The sequence below is a fragment of the Megascapheus bottae genome, chromosome 6 (genome assembly GCF_031878675.1).
Source record: "Megascapheus bottae isolate mThoBot1 chromosome 6, mThoBot2.hap1, whole genome shotgun sequence".
NCBI lineage: Eukaryota > Metazoa > Chordata > Mammalia > Rodentia > Geomyidae > Megascapheus > Megascapheus bottae.
In genome coordinates this window covers 5,999,290-6,016,875 of record NC_143514.1, presented here as the reverse complement: position 1 = coordinate 6,016,875, position 17,586 = coordinate 5,999,290, and the positions used below count along the sequence as shown (strand labels likewise).

Sequence of the window (17,586 nt, the reverse complement as noted above, 5' to 3'; positions counted from 1 at the left end):
CAATGCAAAAAGCTCTGTCTTATAACAAGGATTGTAAGACCATATAATGAGACCTAAGGTCATGCTGTGGTTCTAAAAATTACCAACACACCATCCAACTTTAATGAGAGGCAGTCAACCTGCCAAGGTTCCATCAGGGCCATGTGTGAAGTTGGATGAACCGGTTCTATCCCAGAATACACACAGGTGCTCAGGTGGATCAAAGCTGTGCAGAGGGAGAATTAGGGCACAACATTCCTTAGAACTCAATCCTGTAATAAGTACTAACAACTGCCAAACATGCATGACACAGCTTGGCCTCCTCCCATGAAATCCTTGTAAATTACATATAGAATGGAGACAATATTCCTCATCTGCCCACCTAGGTCCTCAGTCAGGAAAGGTAGGGCAAAGTGGTCATCTACCAAAGCTTTGATGGCCATTACTAAAACCTTCAGTCAAGTTTCCAGCTGACATTTTCAGACTATCATCAGGACACCAAATCCAAAGGGTTTGACCCAGGTCAAACACACTGTGAACCTCTGGCAGCTACTCACCCACTGGGGCCCCCAGTGCAGTTGCCGTGGATACAAGGGCTGCTCAGGCACTCGTTCACCTGGGAGTAGCAACTAGGGTGATGGGGTCCCTCGGGACATATGCAGCGGAAACCATTCACATCGTTGATGCAGGTGGCGCCCTTGCGACAGGGATTGGAGGCACACTCATCAATGTCGATATTGCATCTCTGCCCTGGAGAGAAGGGAAGGGAGAAGTACCAATCAAATCTCCCATTCTCTGCATGGACTCAAATGTCATGCCCCAAATGTCAAGGTTTAAGGAGTGAGACACTTCAAAGTATTTCAGGCCATGCACATAAGGGGCAAAGGACACTGACATCTAATCACAGTTAACGAACACTAGACAGTGTTGTGTTAACGTGATGTGTGTTTCCCCCGTGGAAATGGGGAATTTTCACATTAATAATGTCGAGTACTAACCAGGAAGTTGCTCCTCCTGCTACTGTAGATGAATTTTAAAGCTTTCCCATGCTGGGCACTGGTGGCTCATTAGCTGAGTAGCTAATCCTAGCTGAGATATGAGGATGGGGTTTGAAGCCAGACCAGGAAGAAAAATCATGAGACTTTTTTTTTTTTTTTTTTTGTGGCCAGTCCTGGGGCTTGAACTCAGGGCCTGGGCAATGTCCCTGAGCTTCTTTTGCTCAAGACTAGCACTGTATCACTTGAATTGCAGTACCACTTCTGGCCTTTTCTATTTATTTGGTACTATGGAATCAAACCCAGGGCTTCATGCATTTTAGGTAAGTACTCTACACTAAGCCACATTCCAAGCCCTCATAAGACGCCGATCTCCAATAAACTTGAAAAAAGTGCTAGGGTGCTGGTGGCTCATGCCTATAATCCTAGCTACTCAGGAGGCTAAGATCTGAAGATCACAGTTCAAAGCCAGCCTGGGCATGAAAGTCAGTGAGACCCATCTCCAATTAACCACCAGAAAACCAGAAGTGGCACTGTGGCGCAAGGGGTAGAATGGTAGCCTTGAGCTGAAGAGATCAGGGACAGTGCCCAGGCCCAGAGTCCAAGCCCCACGACCTTCCCCCCACTCCCCAAAAAAGAAAAAGCTAGAAATGGCACTGTGGTTCACAAAGAGGCTCAGGGGCAGTGCCCAAGCCCGGAGTTCAAGCCCCAGGACCAGCAAAAAAAACCAAAAACCAGCTTTTTGCTGTCTGCTCCAGATATTCATTCATTCACTCATTCATTCATTCCTTCGTTTCATGCTGGTAGTGGGTCTTACACTCAGGACCTTAAGATCTTGCTTGGCTTTTTTTGCTCAAGTTTGATACTACCGCTTGGGCCACGGCTCCACTTCTGGCTTTTTCATGGTTAACTGGAGACAAGAGTCTCTTAGATTTGTCTGCCTAGGCTGCTTTGAACAATCCTCAGATCTCAGCCTCCTGAGTAGCACAGATTTCAGGCATGAGATACTAGCACCTGGCCCCAGATTCATTATTCACAGTTAGTCAAGTTCTACCATTTCTACTAATTAGGCAATGCCTAATTAACAAGAAGGTTTATTATAGGCTATGTACTATTGACTTACCTTAAAAAGAAATGTCATTGTATTTTCACTTTATGTATGTATGTACGTATGTACGTATGTATGTATGTATGTATACATACTTATTTATGTGCCAGTCCTGGGGCTTGAACTCAGGGCCTTGGTGCTGTTCCTGAGCTTTTATGCTGAAGGCTAACGCTCTACCACTTAAGCTACAGCTCCACTTCCAGCTTTTTTTTCGTTAGTAAATTAGCTCCACTGGCTTTCCTACCTGGGCTGGCTTTGACCAGCGATCCTCAGATCTCAGCTTCCTAAGTAGCCAGGATTACAGGTGTGAGACAGCAGTGCCCAGCTGTGCTTTCTTTCTAAGAGTCACATTAACAAATTAACCACCAGAAAACTGGAATTGGCACTGTGGCTCAAAGTGGTAGAATGCTAGTCTTGAATGAAAATGCTCAGGGATAGCACCTGGGCCCTGAGTTCAAGCCCCAAGACTGACCAAAAAGAAAAAAAAGAAAAAAAAGTTACAATATGAGGATCAAAGCCAGGCCAGGTCCATGAGTTTCATATCACTATTAACTAATAAAATAAAATTAAAAGTAGAGGTGTGGGGCTGGGAGTTTGGCCTAGTGGTTAAAGTGCTTGCCTAGCATGCACGAAGACCCGGGTTCGATTCCTTGGTACCACATACATAGAAAAAAGCCAGAAGTGGTGCTGAGGCTCAAGTGGTAGAGCTCTAACCTTCTTTTTTGTGGCCAGTCGTGGGGCTTGAACTCAAGGCCTGGGCACTGTCTCTGAGTTTCATTTGCGCAAGGCTAGCACTCTGTTTCTTAAAAGAGCAACAGAGCCACTTCTGGCTTTTTCTGTTTATGTGGTACTGAGGAACAGAACCCAGAGTTTCAGGCAAGTTAGGCAAGCACTTCACCACTAAGCCATATTCCCAGCCCTTAAAGTTCTTTTAGATGATATTGCTTAGGCCCAGTTGCCATAGATTTTTGAAAATATGCAGGTGGTTCAAACTCTAGATTACAATTTTTTTTTGCATTCTCTAACAGTGTGGCTGCCAGGAGGGAATGAAATCAAAGTGACTGTTCTTCCAAGAGATTCCCTAATACAACCTGGAAAGGCTGTCTGCTTTGGTCTTGCTCTTCAATATATTAGGCTGAATAAAGTCAAAAGTGGACTAATCACAGAGTGCTTTGATTTGTTACTTAGGATTTGAGTATAAGCTGTGTACTAGTGGCTCATACCTCTAATCCTATGTATTCAGTAGGCTCAGATCTGAGATCACATTTCAAAGCCAGCCAATGCAGAAAATACTTTATCTCCAATTAACTGGCAAAAAGCCAGTAACAGAAGTGTGGCTCAAGTGGTAGAAAATCAACCTTGAGTGAAAAAGCTAAGCAAGAGCACCAGGCCCTGAATTCAAACCCCAGTACTGGCATATGTGCACATGTACACATTCTATTCCCCGCCCCCCCCCACTTCAAGTATATGTTCTTTAATGAGATATAATTTTACATTTTCCTATAATGAGTGAAATTAAGCTACTGCTATGAAGGAATGTATGAGTTTCAAAGAATATAATATTCTGATTTGGATAAAAATACACATTCTTAGCTGGGTGAGGTGGCTTATGCCCGTAATCCTAGCTACTCAGGAGTTTGATCTGAGGATCGAGGTTCAAAGCACTAAAGACCATGAGACTCTTATCTCCAATCAACCACCAGAAAACCTAAGGTCGGGCTGTGGTTCAAAGGGTAGGGCAGTAGCCTTGAGCTAAAGAGCTCAGGGCCAACACCCAGGCCCAGAGTTCAAGCCCCACGACTAACAAAACAAAAGCACACTTTTTTTTTTTTTTAAACTTAAGAAAAACCAACCCTGCATTTAGAACAGGAATTCCAAATTAAATAGAGGTACACCCTTTAAAGTATGGGCATTAACATTTTTCACTCTCCATTGCTCCCTAACCTGTTATTGGTGGTTCTTGTGGTAAAGACTCATAATCAGGAAGTGGCTGCTGTTTTCCTCTGTGTATTTTATTAATAATTTGTTTGAAATACTATTTCTTTTTGGCCTCAACCAGTGATTCTTGGAGATTTTTGCCACTGGAACTAAGAAATGAGTCAGAGTTCTTTACCAATGAAGCTATCCTGGGCCTACAATGGCCTTTTTTTTTGGGGGGGGGGGGTGGGAGGGCAGGTCTCGGGGCCTGAACTCTGGCCTTGGGTGTTGTCCCTGAGCTTCTTTTGTTCAAGGTGAGTGCTCTACCACTTGAGCCACAGTGTTACTTCTAGCTTTTTTGAGTAGTTTATCAGAGAGAAGAGTCTCACAGAGTTTTCTGCCCAGGCTGGCTTCAACTGTGATCCTCAAATCTCAGCCTCCTGAGAAGCTAAGACTACAGGTGTCAGCCTCCAGCTAAAATGATCTTTTACATTTTGGGTTCTTGTGGAGGTATTTCTGCAGATGCCATTCCTCCCAAGTTCTTCATTTCCTTTTTTTGTTTGTTGTGTTTCCTTTCTTCCCTTCTTCTTCCTCCTTGTTTTTTTCATTGCTGATGTTTGGTTTTTTTTTTTTTTTTTCGAGACAGATTAACCTGGAACTCACAATCCTTCTGCCTCTGCTTCCTTAGGGCTGGGGTTACAATGAAAATGTCCAGTTTCTTCTAATGTGCAAGGTGTTAGGGATCAAACTTGGGACCTTGACATGGTAGGCAAACATTTTACTACTCATTCTCTCATTTGCTTTGAAACTCTTTCCAGAACACATTTCAAGCCATCTCTATGAGTTTCAGGTACTTCCTTGCATAGTCTATAATATGCATTGGTGGATATTTTCCCACCACAGCCTACCCTCACACAGAGTCTACAGGGTATTACAAATGCCCAATGCAAGTTAGGTACCTAGTGGGGCCTCACAATCCCTGAAAGGAGAAGTTACTCCATGGAGAACAATGGACTGTGTGACTATGACCAAGATGTAACATATTCATAAACTGACATGTGGAACTGAAATCCCTCTGTATAACTACTTAAACATAACAAAAATTATATCAGAGAGAGAGAGAGAGAGAGAGAGAGAGAGAGAGAGAGAGAGAGAGAGAGAGAGAGAGATATCTCATGTTTTACACTCCCAATGTATGCAGTCAATGAACTGGTGTTTCATCAATGGCAGTCCAGTCCAGACTCTGAATCTGGCTGGGCAATAGAAAGGCTGTGTTTGAGTTCATCTTATTCATGAATGCATTCATTCAGTCATTGACTTAGCAACCTATACTGAGTATTTCCTTTAGCTTGATAGTACTGAAAGGCTAAGAGAGGTCCCTGCCCTCTGGGGGATTCATAGACCTCACTGTACAGGCCACTATCTGAGGACATGGCCACATGAAATATCTCCTTTCAGGAGCTTCACTGGATAAAAGAACATTTTCCATGGGCTGGTGGGAGAATTCAGGACAATAACTCATCTTTAGGGGTGCTTTGTAAACTGAAGAGGAGTTTAGGGGGGTTACATGAATCCTTATTCCTTTCCATTTAATTAAAAAGTATTAATAGGTCCTAGAAGAACAAAAAGTGAAAACAAAATGTCTCCCTTAAATCTTTCAAAGTAGGGCATATTAAAATAAAACAAGAAAAAAAACCCTCACATGTACTGCTCATGAGTATATATCACAGTCATCTTACATATTTTTAGCAGCTGCTTTACAACAAAAACAAATAAGCAAACAAAAAAAAAATCTCAGACCCAGAAAACAGTTCCAAGAACAGGGTACCACCCAGCAACCAAAACATTCCATTTCTTGGTTATGTAGTTTCATGCTACACCTTTAGTTTATTTTAGAATATTTTTAGCCTAAGTCCTCTGTCCTTGACCTTGGTGGATTGCTAAATGTTAAAAAGAGAAAGAGTATGATTCACTGGTATTTAAAAAATAAATAAATAAGTCCAGCAGAAACCTTATGTAAACCCAGAAGAAACCACAAGGGTAGCGAGGCTGGCTAGGGAGTGTGGTGGGAATGAACCTGGGCTCTGGGTCAGCTGAACCTTGTTAAACTCTAGTTCCCAAGGCGATCCACAGGAATGGTAAAGATCAAGACACCTAAAGTGAGATCTGGCATCCATTTTAGTGCATCGATCAAAGTAAGTCCTTAGCACATGTTAGCCGTTCTCTTTGGGGTCAGAAGGTTTCCCCAGTAGTCTCCAGTATTTTTCTTTCTTTTCTTTTTCTTTTTTAAAATTATCCTAAATAGTTGCACAAAGGGGGTTCAATTCAACATGTCAACTTAAGGGTAAAATGCATTTTTTATGTGCCAGTCCTGGGGCTTGAACTCAGGGCCTGAGAACTATCTCTAAGTTTTTAGGAATAGTGCCTTTACTACTTGAGCCATAAATCCACTTCGGGTTTTTTCTTTTTGGTAGTTAATTGGAGCTAAGAAGCCCATAGATTTTCCTGCCTGGACTGGCTTTGAATTTTGATCCTTAGACCTCAGCCTCCTGAGTAGCTAGGATTACAGGCAGGAGCTGCTGGTACACCTCAAACTTAGGTTTGTTTTATAGAAGGCATGGACAGCTGCCTAAAGGAAAACAAAGGTGGCTTTTGGAGGTGATTTCATTCAATCACTGTGATGGAAATTTACAGTCTTTCTAGGAATTCTTCTCAGGTAGCAAGAAACACATGGTCTGCAAATCCTAATTAAAGAAAAGTATTAGGTTACAGTTTAGAAGGATCTATAGGCAAACAAGTCCAGGGAGGCATGGGAAGCAGATTTCTAACCTCCCTGACAGATCGAGAGACAAGAGACAATTCAAAGTCATTTTTCTTGGGTACCATGATCCTGAAGTAAAGCCCTGAAGTAATGCCTGTGAATACAAGTAATGTTACCTGTGAACCCTGGTGAGCAGACACAACTGTAGCGATTGATGCCATCCACACAGGAGCCTTGAACACAAGGGTTGCTAGCACAGTCATCAAAATTGATTTCACAATTAACCCCTGCAAAGAGAAACCATTCCACATTACCACAGAAATACTCTTCTGCTTGTCATTCAGTGTGTTAGGATATCTCAAAAGAACCTAGGCAGCTCTAAAGAAAGTGGCAGAAATCTTTTGGTCCAAATAACTTCACTACTTTATTCACTGTGTTGACATTCATGCTTATGGAACCAAGGCCATCAGGGTGAGTCTGCCTGCATCTTGGCAGGAATCTGGGCAGTGGCACTACACTGTGCTGTCATATATATCCACGTGCATGTGACCACAGCTAAGAGACATAGGGCCAGTGTCACCCAAGAATGGGTTTTGGTGAAGAGGGTAAATTTTTATTAGGACTGGTATCTTGAGTGTTGCCTCTATAAGTCTAAACTGGAAAGGACACATAAAATACTTCTGCACTAGCAAGTATGATAAGTGTGCCCAGGAAGCCAGATGCTGGTGGCTCACACCTGTAATTCTAGCCACTCAAAGGGTGAGATCTGAAGATCAGGGCTCAAAGCCAGACTGAGCAGGAAAGGCCATAAGACTCTTATCTGCAATTAACTAGCAAAAAACCAGAAGTGGAGCTGTGGCTCAAGTGCCAGCCTTAAGAAAAAGAAAAAAGCCAAGCAAGAGATGAAGACTCTGAGCTTAAGCCCTAGTATCAACACATACACACACACACACACACACACACACACACACACACACACACCTATTATTAATGGAATTCAAATTTATTGAGACATTATTATGTGCAAAGCACTTTGTCTTCCTCTCAGCTAAATTGTGGAGCCAGCTGTGTCACACCCACTTTATGATGGCACAGCTGACCTGCACAGCATTGGTGACAAAGGACATTTGGGACTGAGTCCTGTCTTTTGCTTCCACAGTTTTATTCTGTTTCCTGCCCTCCATGCTGTCTTCCTGTGTTGACAAGACTGACCTGCTGTTAGCAGCCACAAATGAGAGAAGGATTTCCTTACTCCTCTGCATAAACCAGTGTGTTTTAGCAGACGTGTCTCTAATCTTTGGCTGGCAACTTTCTTTGCTCCTCAATCCTGGCCCCAAAAGCCCCAATAATTGAATGTGGCTACAGCTCCATAACCATGGTTCCTGAGAGCAGGAAGTGACACCTGGATGCAGCTGGACAATGAGCTTCTGTGCTGAAATCTGACCCAGGGAACCTCTGGTCTACTAACTGCCTGGCTTTGTGCTGTTCTCCCCACAGCCTTAGGATTCTATTCCTGCTTAGAAATTCTAAGAGGCTTCTGTATGCCTTCACTAAATGATTTGGCTGTTGGCTGATTCTTTAGGCTAGCTCTAGTCTTTATGAAGAATTAAAGAGATTATCATCCTAAAAGCACAGATGAGAGAAGGCTCTAAAAGTGAGTAAGCTCTCAAGCCCCAATGCATCCCCCTTCTATCCATACTACCACCTAAACAAGCTACAACCCAGACCATATTGTAAATGGATCTCAAACTCCTGATGGTTCTATTCAGACTGTCCCATATGCTGGACTTTCTATCCAGACATCTGGCACATGCCAGCTCTTTTACCACCTATCACACATACCAATTTTCTATATGTAGCCTACAGCTCTGACTTTATTTTTTTGTGTATATGCCAGTATTGGGACTCTCCTTTAGCTATTTCATTCAAGGCTGGTGCTTTAACAGTTAAGCCATAGCTCCACTTTTGTGTTTGTGGGTTTTTTTCTCCCCTCTCCAGTCCTGAGGCTTGAACTCTGGGCCTGGGCACTGTCTCTGAGCTCCTTTTACTCAAGGTTAGCACTCTTACCACTTGAGCCACTTCTGGCTTTTTCTGTGATTTAACTGAAGAGTCTCACAGACTTTCCTGCCTGGGATGGCTTTGAACTGTAATCCTTAGGTCTCAGCCTCCTAAGTAGCCAGGATTACAGATGTGAGTCACCAGCACCTAGGTGGTTTTAATTCTTCAGGCAGCTGCAGGAACATGTCTGACAGGATTCTGACTCCAGGACGCCTGTTGCAACCCACTCCTATTTACTTCTTGCTTTCCTGTGACAGCTGCCTACAGTGTGTCTTGTCTACAAAACATACCCAATCTAGCCTGGCAGACCATGACAAAATCCCAGAGGCAACAGTGCTTGCCCAGCCAGCCTCACCCACACTTCCAGGTTGTATGCTATAACAGGAATGACAGCAAAGCTTAAAACAGCCCCTGCATTCGAACAGAATCCATTCAGCTCCTTGTAAATCTCACATTTCTTCTCATACAGCATTTCTCATGTCTGGGGACCAGCCCGGAAGCAAATTGCTTTTGGAAGGTTTCACAAAGATCTATTCAGCCCTTTGAGGGAGTTATCTAAATGTGGGGAGGGGGAGGCACTCTCGGCTGTGAAGGCATGGGATGTTTTTCGTATGCTTGAGCAATTCAAAAAGGACTTTGTTTCCAAACTTGGCATGTGTGAGGGCCTGGAAGAAGACCAGGGCCTTTGACAAGTTTGGAGAAATGGATTTGGAAATAACACAATAAAGAGAAGGCAGTGAAATACCTCCCCCACCTCTGACCCCCTATACAGGCCATTTTCCTGAAGTCCAGGATGAGTTCTGAATAAATCATCCCTCACATTGGCAGGTTCCCTGCCAGCTAAGGCACACATTGGTTAATCTTCCACTAATACATTTTCCTTTGATCTGGGACATGAGTCACAGTAGTGTCCATAGTTGTGTCCCTCTAATATGTAAAACAGATTTCAATGGCCCTGTGAAATGCTGCTGCCTGAGAAAGCAAACTCAAATGTCCCCCAAGGAAGCAACAGGCCCTCAACCTAACCATGCCTTCAAACTAGGATCAGTGCATTCTGGGAAGGGGCAATGGACGCTTGCATCTACTTCACAGTCACCATCGTGGGTGGCAAATGTCTCCTCTCCTTTAAAGCCCCAAGTGCCCGAGGTCCCACCAGACACTGCCACAGTGATGAGCAGGCCAGTGACTATAAAACAACATAAAAAGACAGTACTAGAAAGAAAGGAGTTAGGGGATGGGGGAGAAATGGACAAAGGAGGAAAGGAAGAAAGACTGAATTCATTAATCCAGGTGGGTATAAGAAGATAATAGGGGGAAAAAAAGATAATCAATGAAGTTGACAAAGATGTTCCATTTTTCAAAACAATTTTGAAAATGGCTGATTTAATGAATACAAAATCAACAGACTGTGACTCCTGTCTAACATCTCTACTGGCTAGAGCTGTCTGCTTAGAGATGTTCATATTTCTGGCTTTAGCTATGCTTTGAAGAATCAGGATTATTTTTTATTTATTTATTTTTGTGCTGGTAGCAGGGCTTGAACTCAAGAGTCTGGATGCTGTCCCTTAACTTTTGTCCTCAAGGTTGGCATTCTGCACTTGAGCCATGTCTGCTTTGTGCTGGTTAATTGGAGATAAGAGTCTCACAGACTTTATCTTACCCTGGCAGAAATAGTGAAACTTAGATCTCAGTCTCCTGAGTAATTAGAAATACAAATATAAGCTACAGGCACCTGACTGAATCAGGACAATTGTTGAGGAATCTGAACTAATGATAGGAAAATGGAGATATATGTATATATTGTGTGGAGATCCATGAAACACCCAATCAGACTCACCCAAAGCATCTTACCTGATGTGCCTGGCTGGCAGTTACACTGATAGCCATTCACCAGGTCAATGCAGCGCCCTTCATTCAAGCAGGGGCTACTGTAACACTCATCAATCTGGTCACTGCAGATAGCCCCCATGTAGCCAGGGTTGCAGAGGCAGGTGTAGGAATCAATCCCGTCCTGGCACTGGCCGTGGTGGCAAGGGTCAGGATCACAGTTATCAACATTTTCCTCACACAACACACCAGTAAAGCCTTGGGAAAGAATTTACCAAGATGATTCAGAACCAAGACAGGCACTGCACACCTGAACCCAAAGGGCAATTTATCCATTTTCCTTGCATGACCTAGGTCTGGAAGAATTACTGATGCCTCGGTGCACTGGCTGTCTGCTTTTATTGAGAACATAAGCCTGGGGAGAAGTGCTCAAAATAAAGATGCCCAATCAAATCTGCAGAGCTGAAATGCCCTGTGACTGACCACTGGGTTGGACTGAAAAGATGCTTTAATGTTGAGATTCAGCTCTTTTAACATTGATGTCTTCAAAAGCTTATGTCTGAGTGCCTTTCCTCCCAAACCTAACACCACAAGTGCTCATTAGTGATTTCATGCAGCTCATCTCCATCCCGACAGAACTCTGTTCCTCTCAATCTTTTCCAGAGGTTTCATATGCTCAGAAAGTTTAAATAAAAAAGGGAAAAATAGGGAGAGGGTAGGGAGAGGGAAAGGGAATAAAAACATGAGAAGGGGTATCCATGTGTGAGAAGTAATGCATGTACTATCTGGCGAATATAACTGTAACCCCTCTATACATTACAATAAAAATAGGGGGGACAAATAAGAGCCCAACTAGATCCACCTCCCCCTCTTCCTATATGGTTCTTGTGAGCCTCTCCTCCCTCTTACATGTGCTTCCTAGGGTTTTAGTCTCTTTTAGTGATGGCTGTGCTTCATGAGAACAAGTTGGTTGGGCAAGACAAAGCCTAGAGCTTCTCTAATGAAAAGCAGTTCAGAGGTTTAGCACAGTCAACCTCATTTGAGAAGGTCTGATAAGGCAAACATCAAATTTCTTCATGCTTTCCTGTGAACACAATGTGCCTAGAGTTCTTTGAGAATCCATTTTCTAAAATAAAACCATGTCTTTCATCATATTCATAACTTCTTTTTCCAACAGGTAGCTCAGGGAGAACCTGATCCTCTCTTTAGCACAGGCAGCCGCTGCTGTATGAGCACAGACCCTTCATGCTCTCTGTAACAGCACAGTTAGCACTTTCCCTAGAAGGAAACCGCATGGGTGCTTACCTGTGGCACACTGGCATTCATAGCCATTTGGGTGATCAATGCACTTGGCCCCATTCAGGCATGGAGTACTGGAACAATCATCAATGTCAATCTGGCACACTGGGCCTGTGAAACCTTGAAGAAGTACATGGGACAGGTACAGGTCAATGAGTGCTCTGTTTTCTCTCTCTGAATGAACAATGCCCATGGAGAGTGGGTTATGATACTGGCAGGGAGGATGCTACTAGGTCACCAAACAGAGAAGGGTTCTCCCAGCAAGTAACTGGAACACCTGGGGAGTGTCACAAGTGGTGCCAACAGCCTTGAATGAATGAGCACAGCTTTCATTCAGAAGGAAGTGGAGGAACAAATGCTGTGTGGGGCAAAGCCCTCGGTGAGTCCCTAGATTCCAATAGGCATTTTCCTGGAAGAGCTACTATCTATGGTAGCTGCCTGAAATGCTTTCAACAACAGCACAAGGGCAAAAAGTAGACACAGAAGCCAGAGGCCAGTGGCTCACTCCTGGTATCCTAGCTACTCAGGAGGCTGAGTTCTGAGGATTACAGTTTGAAGCCAGCCCAGGAAGGAAAGCCTATGAAACTATTATTTCCAATGAACTATCAAAAAGCCAGAAGTGGGTTGTAGGTTCAAGTGGTAGAGTGTCAGACATAAAGGACAGTGGCTAGGTCCTGAGTTCAAAACCCTTCAAAAGGAAAAAAAAAGGGGGGGACACAAAAAGAAAAAACATGACTAAGTTTGGCCTAGGTAAGAGTCCTTACCTAGCATGTATGAGGACTAGGGTTTGATTCCTTAGTACCACACCCATAGAAAAAGCCAGATGTAGTGCTGTGGCTTAAGTAGTAGAGCTCTAGCCTTGAGAATGCCTAAGGACAGTGCTCAGAGCCTGAATTCAAACCCTAGGACTGGCAAAAAAAAACAACAACAAACAAACAAGCAAACAAAAACAAAAACAAAAAAAACCCTGATGTGTGTTGTTTGCTTGACTCAAGGGGTAAAATACTTAAATCAAATGCTCTCCTAGAGAGGCTTGAACTACATGACCCAGGGGAAAAATAAGATCCCCAAATCACCTGTAACTCAAGCTTCTATGAGGTGTGCGCGTTCCTAAGTATGACCAGACAGAAAGGGCAAGGGCCATTTAGAAATCAACTTGGACATGGGACCATGAATGACTTGGAAGTCACACCAGCTGAAACAATTCTGTCTGTATACACATGGGTTCTTACCAACCCTCACTGTAATGTTTTCTGTATGCACAGTCCATACACATTTCTCCTCCTCTCCTCCTGGGTTCAGTGAGCTTTGTGCTTCATGGGAGTACAGGGGTGGGGTGACACTCACCAGGGGGACACAGACACTGGAAGCGATTGACTTTGTCCACGCACTGCCCGTTGTTCACACAAGGGTTGCTCTGGCATTCGTTTATCTCCAGTTCACAATGCACACCTTTGAAACCTGCAGAATATGGACCCCATATGTGGCTCAGAAGAAGAGAAAAACATCCCAACTAAGACAGCATAGACGTGCAGAAAGGGCTACAATGGCTCTGAGCACAAATACTTCTGCTAAGGAAAAGGAATCTCACTGTGGTCCTGGTAGCCAGTGGAAAAAGGTCTATGCCGAGATCCTTGCTACAGCGAAGGGAAATCTCCATGAAGACTTGGTAATCCCTAACATGCAAAAAGACTCCTCTACTTTCTCAGCCTCACTGCCTCTAGACAGTGCTAGACCGAGTGACTTATTCTTTGTTTCTAAAGAATGGCTGAGCTGTTGCTCTCAGGGTGCAGGTTAAGTTCAGGAGAGTCTTCCAAAGCTGGAACTGGGGTCCATCATTAGCCAGAGGAGCTCACCCCAGCTGTCATTTATGGTTGGATTTGGCTGGGTTCTTTTGAGTCCTTACAGAACACAAAGAATTCTCAGAGAATTCTTGGTGGTAGAACAGGACTGTGCTTTTCTCTGTCTAGAGGGCAAGTTTCTGCATAATTATGAGTAAAATCTTGTTCTGTAGGTGGAACGGGGTAGCATTTATAATCTCCTTTATCAAGGGACCAGAAAGCTAGCCACTGGAAGGAGCCTAAATGGCAAACAGCTTCTGACATTTTTTAGTAACTGGATTTAGATTCTGATACGGTGAGCTTGTTTAATTTGCTATATATTACTCTCACAACTCCAATAGTACCTTACTCTGTAAGGAAAGTGTTTGCCCCCCGCCCCCCCTGTATTCCAACAGAACTGGTGAACATAAGAAAGCAAACTGACAGTGTCTGGGTACTCTGCTAGAGGAGGTGGAATGCAGCCCACCCCTCATGCCCAAGTCCCATGGGCCCATTTACCTGGCATGCACAGACATGTGAAGCCCCCAATCTTATCCAGGCAGGTGGCATCATTCTGACAGGGGTCCGAGTGACACTCATTGATGTCCATCTCACAGCGAGGCCCTGCATAGCCTTTGAGGCATTCACAATGGAAGGCTCCATCTGTGTTCACACACTTTCCTGCATGCTCACAAGGATTACTGTTGGCTGCAAGACAGAAGCACCAGTTACCAAGATCCCAGCATTAATAAAAGTCCACAAAGGGGAACTACAGGATAGTGCAATGGTGTGAAAACGTGGTCGGACCATTACCAAGCTCACTTCTATTTTCATTGTCTTCCTTAATGGAAAAAATAAAAACAAAAAAGATAAAGTTAGAATAATTATTATTGCTGTGCCTTTCTATTATTCTTTTGCTTAAACCAACTGGTAATCAAGTCTAGACCTTCTATATATTTATATTTATAAGCATAAAGGAAAAGTAGTTGTAAACCATGTACAAGAGAACAAGAGAAATCTGAGATTTGGGTGTAACACACCCTGGAGTGAAATGTGTTTCCATGGAAACACTTGCTGCGTCAACACACTTTTCAAGCCTGGGAATGGTGGTGTGATCTCACTTACCCATGGCACACTCATCCACATCTTCGGTGCAGTCTGCCCCCTTGTAGCCTGGAGGGCAAGTGCAGATGTATTGCCCATTCAGAGGGTTGGTGTCACACAGCGCACCCTTGTGGCAAGGATTGCTGATGCAGGCATCATCCAGATGACAAAGGAGACCTGTCACAGAGTAGGTAGAGCAGAAAAAGAAAATAGCTCTCATTTGCTGAAGAGTTTTCTCTCCTCCAAGGAGGGGGACCTGATGAGCAGTTCCCCAAAATCCAACGTAAAGATTTAGAGGTAAATTCCCCCTTTGCCTGATTTAACATCAGGGCCACACTGCAGCCATCAGCAAAGCAAGTAGTTACTCCAGGAAACCTGAATGCTTCAGTCTGATCCCTCAGTTAGGGTTTTCATTCAAGGCAAACACATGTACGGGCTAGAAAGTAGGGGGACAGTATGGGAACTGGAAATGTCCTCCAGAGAATGTGCCAGATTTAACAAGTAAAAGCAGAAGATGCTCCATTAAATTGTATGTAGGAGTAGTGGGTATATCATGTGAGCACATGCACAGGCCCTGGTACTGGGGCTTGAACCCAGGTTCTATCTGTAAGCTTTTTTGCTCAAGGCTAGTACTCTACCACTTAAACCACAACTCCATTTCCAGAATTTTCATGGTTAACTGGAGATAAAGAGTCATAGTCATCTGCTGGTTCTGGCTTTGAACCAAGATCCTCAGATCTCAGCCTCCTGAGAAGCTAGGAAAGCTTTTATCAGAAATTTATATTTAATGACTCTTAATTACTCAGGAGGCAAAATCTGAGGAATGAGATTCAAAGCCAGCATGGGCACTGAAATCTGTGAGACTCTCATCTCCAGTTAACTACCAGAAAACCAGAAGTGGGGCTGTGGCTCAAGGGGTAGGGTGGTAGCCTTGAACTAAAGAGCTCAGGGACAATGCCCAGGCACTGGGCATTGTGGCTCTAGGGGTAGGGTGGGAGCCTTGAGCTGAAGATCTCAAGGGCAGCATCCAGAGTCCAAGCCCCACAACCAACCAAAAAAAAAAGCAAGGTTAATGTGTATTAAATATTGCCTGAATCCTCAGAAGCAATCAGCAACTGAATAGTATCCACCTCTGTAATACTGGCCATTTAATCACTTCAACATTCCTGGATCAATTGTCATCAGGTCTCTGATGAAACTGGGCTTCCTGTTCCACAGATTTCTACTGAGAACTGGCTTTTCCAGTCTGCAATTAGCTAATGCTTCTTCCACAAAACTGCAAATGTGGCTCTTTGAAAGGCAGAAATAGAACATTTCAAAAATGGCTAGACTTTTTGGAAATTCTCATGGCTAACCTTATGACATTTTTCCCCAAGAACCACACACACTTCAAGGCGCCCTTTGTAGTGATGAAATCCACTGCTGGATATTTTCATAGGTGTTGAGGGCTGAAATGCACTTGCATGCTTCTCTTGCCAACCCCTTCGGGTTAAATAAATTATTCTTCAAATGAAGTTCGGCAGTTCACTTTATTAGTCATCTAGTCTAAATTTCCAAAATGCTCTTCTGTCTAAGGTCATGAGGGATTCTGTAGATATGCCCGTAAAGAGCATGGTTACTAGCCTTCCTTTTTCTTCAATGAAAAGGAAAAACTGCTAAGCTGAGATGACCACCCTAAGGAAGGTCACTCCATAGCCCTTTGGCCAGCAGGTAACATTTCCAGAATAGTCCTGGATGCTAGGTTCCCCAGATGGAAATCCACAGAGCAAAGCTACCATATGAAAAGAAAGGCAGAGACTGTGGTTGGGTACTACCTGCCCCTCCCTTCCCTTTTCTTCTGCTCTGTCATCTCACCTGCCTTTCCTTCTGGACACATGCAAGAGAAGGAGGCCACGCGGTCGATGCACGTGGAACCTGGGGTACAGGAGGCAAAGGCACAGTCATCGATGTTCTCACTGCAGTCATCACCGCTCCAGCCATTCACACACACACAACCATAGCCTCCATTGCTGTTGGTACAGGTTCCTCCATTCTGACAGGCGTTGGGTTGCAGCAGGCACTCATCCACGTCCTCTGTGCAGAATTGCCCTATTAGAGGAAAAGAACATTTGTTTAGAGCTCCTAGGCTGCAAAGGATAAATACTATGCTAGCTTCAGACAGTCTTTACGTTCATATAACCTGCCTGAAAGAAAGAAAGTGCCAGGTGTGGTGGCTCAAACCTGTAATCCTAGTTACTCAGGAGGCAGAGAGCTGAGGATCGCAGTTCAAAGCCAGCCTGGGCACTAAAGTCCGTGAGACTCTTATCTCCAATTAAGCACCAGAAAACCTAAAGTGGCACTGTGGCTCCAGTGGGAAAGCACTAGCCTTGAGCTGAAGAGCTCAGGGACAACGCCCAGAGTTCAAGTCCCATGACTGACAAAAGAAAGGAAGGAAGGAAGGAAGGAAGGAAGGAAGGAAGGAAGGAAGGAAGGAAGGAAGGAAGGAAGGAAAGAAGGGAGGGAGGAAAGGAGAGAGAGAGAGAGAGAGAAAGAAAGAAAAGAAATAAAGAAAAAGGCTCACAGTAGACCCAGGCTCTCTCTTGGGAAGTTGAAGATTACCTTCAGCCATGTAAATTATCTTTATTCCAGACAAGTCATTTCAAGAAGAATGGAGATGACGGTGCTGAGAAAGCATCACAACGTGAGACTTTTGCCAGCTTAACCAACAGGAGGAAGGAT

At 43.9% G+C, this 17,586-nt stretch overlaps 1 protein-coding gene across 1 annotated transcript in view; it reads right to left on the bottom strand.

Moving 5' to 3' along the window:
* The window catches only part of LOC150061301 (neurogenic locus notch homolog protein 2), a 144,912-nt gene that overhangs the window by 28,473 nt on the left and 98,853 nt on the right, over positions 1 to 17,586 (bottom strand). Inside the window, exons 6-13 of the mRNA XM_090334175.1 lie at positions 16,723 to 16,956; positions 14,890 to 15,045; positions 14,284 to 14,472; positions 13,292 to 13,405; positions 11,951 to 12,064; positions 10,670 to 10,903; positions 6,937 to 7,047; positions 537 to 729 (exon numbers count right to left, since the gene is read on the bottom strand). Coding sequence (XP_090190301.1) covers positions 537 to 729; positions 6,937 to 7,047; positions 10,670 to 10,903; positions 11,951 to 12,064; positions 13,292 to 13,405; positions 14,284 to 14,472; positions 14,890 to 15,045; positions 16,723 to 16,956 — 1,345 coding nt within the window. The remainder of the gene's footprint in view (positions 1 to 536; positions 730 to 6,936; positions 7,048 to 10,669; positions 10,904 to 11,950; positions 12,065 to 13,291; positions 13,406 to 14,283; positions 14,473 to 14,889; positions 15,046 to 16,722; positions 16,957 to 17,586) is intronic.